This window comes from Pecten maximus, unplaced genomic scaffold (genome assembly GCF_902652985.1).
Source record: "Pecten maximus unplaced genomic scaffold, xPecMax1.1, whole genome shotgun sequence".
NCBI lineage: Eukaryota > Metazoa > Mollusca > Bivalvia > Pectinida > Pectinidae > Pecten > Pecten maximus.
The window spans coordinates 1-11,072 of NW_022982665.1; the positions used below are offsets into that span (position 1 = coordinate 1).

An 11,072-nucleotide genomic window follows, 5' to 3' on the forward strand; every position below is an offset into this window, starting at 1 on the left:
ACAGCACTCTAAAGATACTAATGTAGTACAATATGGATCGTCAGTGATATCAGGAATAGTTTCGGCAAGCTCCTGAACGTGTGGGTAAAACATGACACGGATGCTACTCGTCTACAGATAAACTAGACCAAATGAAGCTCTACTTCACATGCACCAACCAGAGAGGCGTCTTGTTGTGAAGAATCATATACCTAGACACCACTTGTGGGGTACGACAATAGGGGTAACAAACTGGTCCAGACTGATGAGGATGACGATGACTGGTGGGGTACGACTATAGAGGTGACAAACTGGTCCAGACTGATGAAGATGACGATGACTGGTGGGGTACGACTATAGAGGTGACAAACTGGTCCAGACTGATGAGGATGACGATGACTGGTGGGGTACGACTATAGAGGTTACAGACTGGCCCAGACTGATGAGGATGACAATGACTGGTGGGGTACGACTATAGAGGTAACAAACTGGTCCAGGCTGATGAGGATGACGATGACTGGTGGGGTACGACTATAGAGGTGACAAACTGATGAGGATGACGATGACTGGTGGGGTACGACTATAGAGGTGACAAACTGGTCCAGACTGATGAGGATGACGATGACTGGTGGGGTACGACTATAGAGGTTACAGACTGGCCCAGACTGATGAGGATGACAATGACTGGTGGGGTACGACTATAGAGGTAACAAACTGGTCCAGACTGATGAGGATGACGATGACTGGTGGGGTACGACTATAGAGGTAACAAACTGGTCCAGACTGATGAGGATGACAATGACTGGTGTGGTACAAACTGGTCCAGGCTGATGAGGATGACTATGACTGGTGGGGAACGACTATACAGGTAACAAACTGATGAGGATGACGATGACTGGTGGGGTACGACTATAGAGGTGACAAACTGGTCCAGGCTGATGAGGATGACGATGACTGGTGGGGTACGACTATAGAGGTAACAAACTGATGAGGATGACAATGACTGATGGGGTACGACTATAGAGGTGACAAACTGGTCCAGGCTGATGAGGATGACGATGACTGGTGGGGTACGACTATAGAGGTAACAAACTGATGAGGATGACAATGACTGATGGGGTACGACTATAGAGGTGACAAACTGGTCCACATTGATGATGATGACAATGACTGGTGGGGAACGACTATACAGGTAACAAACTGGTCCAGGCTGATGAGGATGACGATGACTGGTGGGGTACGACTATAGGGGTAACACACTGGTCCAGAATGATGAGGATGACGATGACTGGTGGGGTACGACTATAGGGGTAACACACTGGTCCACATTGATGATGATGACAATGACTGGTGGGGTACGATTATAGAGGTAACAAACTGGTCCAGGCTGATGAGGATGACGATGACTGGTGGGGTACGATTATAGAGGTAACAAACTGGTCCAGACTGATGAGGATGACGATGACTGGTGGGGTACGACTATAGAGGTAACAAACTGGTCCAGACTGATGAGGATGACGATGACTGGTGGGGTACGATTATAGAGGTAACAAACTGGTCCAGGCTGATGAGGATGACAATGACTGGTGGGGTACGACTATAGAGGTAACAAACTGGTCCAGACTGATGAGGATGACGATGACTTGTTCTCTCTACACGCTAATGGCGACATCCAGGCTGGATTACACGATAAAACAATCAACGTGTACATAGACTCGTATACATTGGGGCCAGAAGAAGTATGGTCATAGGAAGGTATTAATTATCATAAATTAAAATTGTTTGAATTCGTGATTCGTGACTCAGAATTTGATATTTGATGTAGTGCTATCAAATATGACTGTGATCCATTCCCGGTCACGAACAGGACTCTCTATGTATACAGACATGTACATATCGCTAGACAATCTCCATCCAGGACACGAGACAGTGTAATACAATATGTATATAAATTGTGTTTAGGTCAAATGTCACTTTGTAGAATTGAGTGGGATCAAAGGTCATATAGGATATGTGTCTATCCAATATATAATATAGGATATATGTCTACCCAATATATAATATAGGATATATGTCTACCCAATATATAATATAGGATATGTGTCTACCCAATATATAATATAGGATATATGTCTACCCAATTCACAATATTGGATATATGTCTGCCCAATATATAATATAGGATATATGTCTACCCAATATATAATATAGGATATATGTCTACCCAATATATAATATAGGATATATGTCTACCCAATATATAATATAGGATATATGTCTACCCAATATATAATATAGGATATATGTCTACCCAATATATAATATAGGATATATGTCTGCCCAATATATAATATAGGATATATGTCTACCCAATATATAATATAGGATATATGTCTACCCAATATACAATATAGGATATATGTCTACCCAATATATAATATAGGATATATATCTACCCAATATACAATATAGGATATATGTCTACCCAATATACAATATAGGATATATGTCTACCCAATATATAATATAGGATATATGTCTACCCAATATATAATATAGGATACATTATTGTATATGTCTACCCAATATATAATATAGGATATATGTCTACCCAATATAAAATATATGTCTACCCAATATATAATATAGGATATATGTCTACCTAATATATAATATAGGATATATGTCTACCCAATATATAATATAGGATATATGTCTACCCAATATATAATATAGGATATATGTCTACCCAATATATAATATAGGATATGTGTCTACCCAATATATAATATAGGATATATGTCTACCCAATTCACAATATTGGATATATGTCTGCCCAATATATAATATAGGATATATGTCTACCCAATATATAATATAGGATATATGTCTACCCAATATATAATATAGGATATATGTCTACCCAATATATAATATAGGATATATGTCTACCCAATATATAATATAGGATATATGTCTACCCAATATATAATATAGGATATATGTCTGCCCAATATATAATATAGGATATATGTCTACCCAATATATAATATAGGATATATGTCTACCCAATATACAATATAGGATATATGTCTACCCAATATATAATATAGGATATATATCTACCCAATATACAATATAGGATATATGTCTACCCAATATACAATATAGGATATATGTCTACCCAATATATAATATAGGATATATGTCTACCCAATATATAATATAGGATACATTATTGTATATGTCTACCCAATATATAATATAGGATATATGTCTACCCAATATAAAATATATGTCTACCCAATATATAATATAGGATATATGTCTACCTAATATATAATATAGGATATATGTCTACCCAATATATAATATAGGATATATGTCTACCCAATATATAATATAGGATACGTGTCTACCCAATATACAATATAGGATATATGTCTACCCAATATACAATATAGGAAATATGTCTACCCAATTTATAATATAGGATATATGTCTACCCAATATATAATATAGGATATATGTCTACCCAATATACAATATAGGATATATGTCTACCCAATATATAATATAGGATATATATCTACCCAATATACAATATAGGATATATGTCTACCCAATATACAATATAGGATATATGTCTACCCAATATATAATATAGGATATATGTCTACCCAATATATAATATAGGATACATTATTGTATATGTCTACCCAATATATAATATATGTCTACCCAATATATAATATAGGATATATGTCTACCTAATATATAATATAGGATATATGTCTACCCAATATAAAATATATGTCTACCCAATATATAATATAGGATATATGTCTACCTAATATATAATATAGGATATATGTCTACCCAATATATAATATAGGATATATGTCTACCCAATATATAATATAGGATACGTGTCTACCCAATATACAATATAGGATATATGTCTACCCAATATACAATATAGGAAATATGTCTACCCAATTTATAATATAGGATATATGTCTACCCAATATATAATATAGGATATATGTCTACCCAATATATAATATAGGATACGTGTCTACACAATATACAATATAGGATATATGTCTACCCAATATACAATATAGGATATATGTCTACCCAATATATAATATAGGATATATGTCTACCCAATATATTATATAGGATATATGTCTACCCAATATATAATATAGGATATATATCTACCCAATATATAATATAGGATATATGTCTACCTAATATCTAATATAGGATATGTGTCTACCCAATATATAATATAGGATATATGTCTACCCAATATACAATATAGGATATATGTCTACCTAATATATGATGTAGGCAATATATAATATAGGATACGTGTCTACCCAATATATAATATAGGATATATGTCTACCCAATATATAATATAGGATATATGTCTACCCAATATATAATATAGGATATATGTCTACCCAATATATAATATAGGATATATGTCTACCCAATATATAATATAGGATATATGTCTACCCAATATATAATATAGGATATATGTCTACCCAATATATAATATAGGGTATATGTCTACCCAATATACAATATAGGATATATGTCTACCCGATATATAATATAGGACATATGTCTACCCAATATATAATGTAGGATATATATATGTCTACCCAATATACAATATAGGATATATGTCTACCCAATATACAATATAGGATATATGTCTACCCAATATATTATATAGGATACGTGTCTACCCAATATATAATATAGGATATATGTCTACCCAATATATAATATAGGATATATGTCTACCCAATATATAATATAGGATATATGTCTACCCAATATATAATATAGGATATATGTCTACCCAATATATAATATAGGATATATGTCTACCCAATATATAATATAGGATATATGTCTACCCAATATATAACATAGGATATATGTCTACGCAATATATAATATAGGATATATGTCTACCCAATATACAATATAGGATATATGTCTACCCAATATATAATATAGGATATATGTCTACCCAATATATAATATAGGATATATGTCTACCCAATATATAATATAGGATATATGTTTACCCAATATATAATATAGGATATATATCTACCCAATATATTATATAGGATATATGTCTACCCAATATATAATATAGGATATATGTCTACCCAATATACAATATAGGATATATGTCTACCCAATATATAATATAGGGTATATGTCTACCCAATATACAATATAGGATATATGTCTACCCGATATATAATATAGGACATATGTCTACCCAATATATAATGTAGGATATATATATGTCTACCCAATATACAATATAGGATATATGTCTACCCAATATATAATATAGGATATATGTCTACCCAATATATAATGTAGGATATATATATGTCTACCCAATATACAATATAGGATATATGTCTACCCAATATACAATATAGGATATATGTCTACCCAATATATAATATAGGCAATATATAATATAGGCAATATATAATATAGGACGCGTGTCTACCCAATATAGGATATATGTCTACCCAATATATAATATAGGATATATGTCTACCCAATATATAATATAGGATATATGTCTACCTAATATATAATATAGGATATATGTCTACCCAATATACAATATAGGATATATATCTACCCAATATATTATATAGATATATGTCTACCCAATATATAATATAGGATATATGTCTACCCAATATATAATATAGGATATATGTCTACCCAATATATAATATAGGATATATGTCTACGCAATATATAATATAGGATATATGTCTACCCAATATATAATATAGGATATATGTCTACCCAATATCTAATATAGGATATATGTCTACCCAATATATAATAAAGGATATATGTCTACCCAATATATAATATAGGATATATGTCTACCCAATATATAATATAGAATATATGTCTACCCAATATACAATATAGGATATATGTCTACCTAATATATGATGTAGGCAATATATAATATAGGATACGTGTCTACCCAATATATAATATAGGATATATGTCTACCCAATATATAATATAGGATATATGTCTACCCAATATATAATATAGGATATGTGTCTACCCAATATAGGATATATGTCTACCCAATATACAATATAGGATATATGTCTACCCAATATATTATATAGGATACGTGTCTACCCAATATATAATATAGGATATATGTCTACCCAATATATAATATAGGATATATGTCTACCCAATATATAATATAGGATATATGTCTACCCAATATATAATATAGGATATATGTCTACCCAATATATAATATAGGATATATGTCTACCCAATATATAATATAGGATATATGTCTACCCAATATACAATATAGGATATATGTCTACCCAATATATAATATAGGATATATGTCTACCCAATATATAATATAGGATATATGTCTACCCAATATATAATATAGGATATATGTCTACCCAATATATAATATAGGATATATGTTTACCCAATATATAATATAGGATATATATCTACCCAATATATTATATAGGATATATGTCTACCCAATATATAATATAGGATATATGTCTACCCAATATACAATATAGGATATATGTCTACCCAATATATAATATAGGGTATATGTCTACCCAATATACAATATAGGATATATGTCTACCCGATATATAATATAGGACATATGTCTACCCAATATATAATGTAGGATATATATATGTCTACCCAATATACAATATAGGATATATGTCTACCCAATATATAATATAGGATATATGTCTACCCAATATATAATGAAGGATATATATATGTCTACCCAATATACAATATAGGATATATGTCTACCCAATATACAATATAGGATATATGTCTACCCAATATATAATATAGGCAATATATAATATAGGCAATATATAATATAGGGCGCGTGTCTACCCAATATAGGATATATGTCTACCCAATATATAATATAGGATATATGTCTACCCAATATATAATATAGGATATATGTCTACCTAATATATAATATAGGATATATGTCTACCCAATATACAATATAGGATATATATCTACCCAATATATTATATAGATATATGTCTACCCAATATATAATATAGGATATATGTCTACCCAATATATAATATAGGATATATGTCTACCCAATATATAATATAGGATATATGTCTACGCAATATATAATATAGGATATATGTCTACCCAATATATAATATAGGATATATGTCTACCCAATATCTAATATAGGATATATGTCTACCCAATATATAATAAAGGATATATGTCTACCCAATATATAATATAGGATATATGTCTACCCAATATATAATATAGGATATATGTCTACCCAATATATAATATAGGATATATGTCTACCCAATATATAATATAGGATATATGTCTACCCAATATACAATATAGGATATATGTCTACCCAATATACAATATAGGATATATGTCTACCCAATATATAATAAAGGATATATGTCTACCCAATATACAATATAGGATATATGTCTACCCAATATATAATATAGGATATATGTCTACCCAATATATAATATAGGATATATGTCTACCCAATATATAATATAGGATATATGTCTACCCAATATATAATATAGATATATGTCTACCCAATATATGATATAGGATATATGTCTACCCAATATATGATATAGGATATATGTCTACCCAATATATGATATAGGATATATGTCTACCCAATATATAATATAGGATATATGTCTACCCAATATCTAATATAGGATATATGTCTACCCAATATATAATATAGGATATATGTCTACCAAATATATAATATAGGATATATGTCTACCCAATATATAATGTAGGATATATATATGTCTACCCAATATATAATATAGGATATATGTCTACCCAATATATAATATAGGATATATGTCTACCCAATATATAATATAGGATATATGTCTACCCAATATATAATATAGGATATATGTCTACCTATGTATCTATGGATTACCTGTGTTGTTGTATATATGGATTTACCTGTGTTGTTTTATCTATGGATTTACCTGTGTTGATGTATCTATGGATTACCTGTGTTGATGTATCTATGGATTACCTGTGTTGTTGTATCTATGGATTACCTGTGTTGTTGTATATATGGATTTACCTGTGTTGTTGTATCTATGGATTACCTGTGTTGTTGTATATATGGATTTACCTGTGTTGTTGTATCTATGGATTACCTGTGTTGATGTATCTATGGATTACCTGTGTTGTTGTATCTATGGATTTACCTGTGTTGTTGTATCTATGGATTACCTGTGTTGTTGTATTTATGGATTTACCTGTGTTGTTGTATCTATGGATTACCTGTGTTGATGTATCTATGGATTTACCTTGTTGATGTATCTATGGATTACCTGTGTTGATGTATCTATGGATTACCTGTGTTGTTGTATATATGGATTACCTGTGTTGTTGTATCTATGGATTACCTGTGTTGATGTATCTATGGATTACCTTGTTGTTGTATCTATGGATTACATGTGTTGTTGTAACTATGGATTACCCGTGTTGATGTATCTATGGATTACTTTGTTGTTGTATCTATGGATTACATGTGTTGTTGTATATATGGATTAGCTGTGTTGTTGTATATATGGATTAGCTGTGTTGTTGTATATATGGATTAACTGTGTTGTTGTATATATGGATTACCTGTGTTGATGTATCTATGGATTACCTTGTTGTTGTATCTATGGATTACATGTGTTGTTGTATATATGGATTACCTGTGTTGTTGTTTATAAGGATTACCTGTGTTCATGTAACTATGGATTACCTTGTTGTTGTATCTATGGATTACCTGTGTTGTTGTATCTATGGATTACCTGTGTTGATGTATCTATGGATTACCTGTGTTGATGTATCTATGGATTACCTGTGTTGATGTATCTATGGATTACCTGTGTTGTTGTATCTATGGATTACCTGTGTTATTGTATCTATGGATTTACCTGTGTTGTTGTATCTATGGATTACCTGTGTTGTTGTATCTATGGATTACCTGTGTTGTTGTATCTATGGATTTACCTGTGTTGATGTATCTATGGATTACATGTGTTGTTGTATCTATGGATTACCTGTGTTGTTGTATCTATGGATTACCTGTGTTGTTGTATCTATGGATTACCTGTGTTGTTGTATCTATGGATTGCCTGTGTTGTTGTATCTATGGATTACATGTGTTGATGTATCTATGGATTTACCTGTGTTGATGTATCTATGGATTTACCTGTGTTGATGTATATATAGATTTACCTGTGTTAATGTATATATCTTCTGTATCAGTGGAAGAGTAAGGTTTGTATCAAAATGATAAAATAATCAAACTACATTAATAACGTTCTATATATTTAATAGTATAATATGCATTAACATAGCGTCAACAAAGAGTCCTAGAACAAGCTTCAATATCACCAGTACAGCATTTATCACCAACAACTCCGGAATCACATTATATCGAAATCATAAACATCACTCAGTGAAGCTGGACTTCATGACACAACTATAACAGCTCAAATTGACGTAAAACGGATAAGATACGCATTCTTAAAGTAATGTGACATTGTGAAATACTGTGTCCGGTGTTAATAGTATTTCTAAAGTAATAGCAGTTGTCAAATGACGGCAGTCTTCTGTCTCCTATGTCCCATGTTTAATACCAGGAGAAATGCACGTTGAATAGTTTATCTGGTAATCAATACGTGTAGACGATAATTGCCAAAGCGTTATAAGCCCGTAATCATATTTTTGAGCGACCCTTTCACGTTTCGTCGCCATCCTCTGCTACAAAGGATTCGACTTCCTCATTTACTACTTCTTTAGAACGGACATTGACGTTTTGGTTCTTCCACGACACGCTTTTACACGTGCCGTGTGTTGTTAAGATGACATTCGATCGTAGCATGCCTCGTTTATGGTCTTTGCTCTTCTCCAGTTTTACAATGTTATTTGCTTTCTTAGACATTTCCGAAAACACATACGCCAGGTCGTTTATAATATCCGTGTACAAAATCGAGTCGTCCGAGATGCGTCGCACAGCGACAGGCATGTCCTTTCCGTCCGGAAGTGACATAGTGGTTTTAACTTCGAAGTCAGCCACACTGTTTCTTTCCGACACGAACACGGTTGCCTCAGCCGTATGACCCTGAGCCACGTTTATTTGAGTGTTTACCTGCCACGTAATTGTTTCCTCGAACGTTTCGGTCTTGGTCTTAGTGACTGCAAGTTCTCCGCTGAGTCCTGCCCCTATTGTGACGATATCGCCCGGAACTTTGATCTCGACGTTACACTCACCCCCTTTGGTATAGGATTCCTGGAATTCCACGGTACACGAGGCCTTCGTCTCACGAGTAGTCGAGAACGTGTACTGCTGATCTCGTGGAGTCCGATTCTCGTACTTCGATTTGTAAAGAACGACATTTTTGCTGCCGTCCTTGTCCACGCCTTGTTTACTGGGACTACATTGAGCACTACCGGTTCCTACCTCCTCTGGTAGTGTACTTGCGCCATCAGGTCGGATGTCGAATCTGACAGTGTCGTGTTTAAATTCGAGATAGCCCCAGTTGATGTCTATGTAATAATTGCATTTTCTGATGAATGGCCGGCGTAATAAATGCTTGGTCTTCCGGAATCTGTTCCATGTGTAATCCTTTATGAGTTCCTCAATGTTCACAGAATATATTTTTCCAGTTGCCGACATTTCAACCTGTTGATCAGAAAAAAAGATAATAAAACGATTTTACAGTGGAATTGTGGAGTTCTTATGAATAAGTTAAACCTGACATAAATCAATATTCACTTAATTGAAATGAAATATTTCAAAGTATTTTATTTTCACACGTTTGATTTTCAAACCAGCAACAAAGATTCTCTGAAACACAAACTAGGAAACAACTAGGATACAAAGATGTGTTATGATTTTCTCTACAAGGGTCCTTTCGTCACATGCAGTAAATGTA

General features: G+C 32.4%; 1 protein-coding gene across 1 annotated transcript; it reads right to left on the reverse strand.

Moving 5' to 3' along the window:
• Positions 1 to 9,449: 9,449 nt before the first annotated feature.
• LOC117320722 lies at positions 9,450 to 10,839 on the reverse strand. Its single transcript, XM_033875233.1, has one exon. The coding sequence runs from the start codon at positions 10,811 to 10,813 to the stop codon at positions 9,875 to 9,877; it is 939 nt and encodes a 312-aa protein (XP_033731124.1). The 5' UTR covers positions 10,814 to 10,839; the 3' UTR covers positions 9,450 to 9,874.
• Between the last annotated feature and the right edge of the window lie 233 nt (positions 10,840 to 11,072).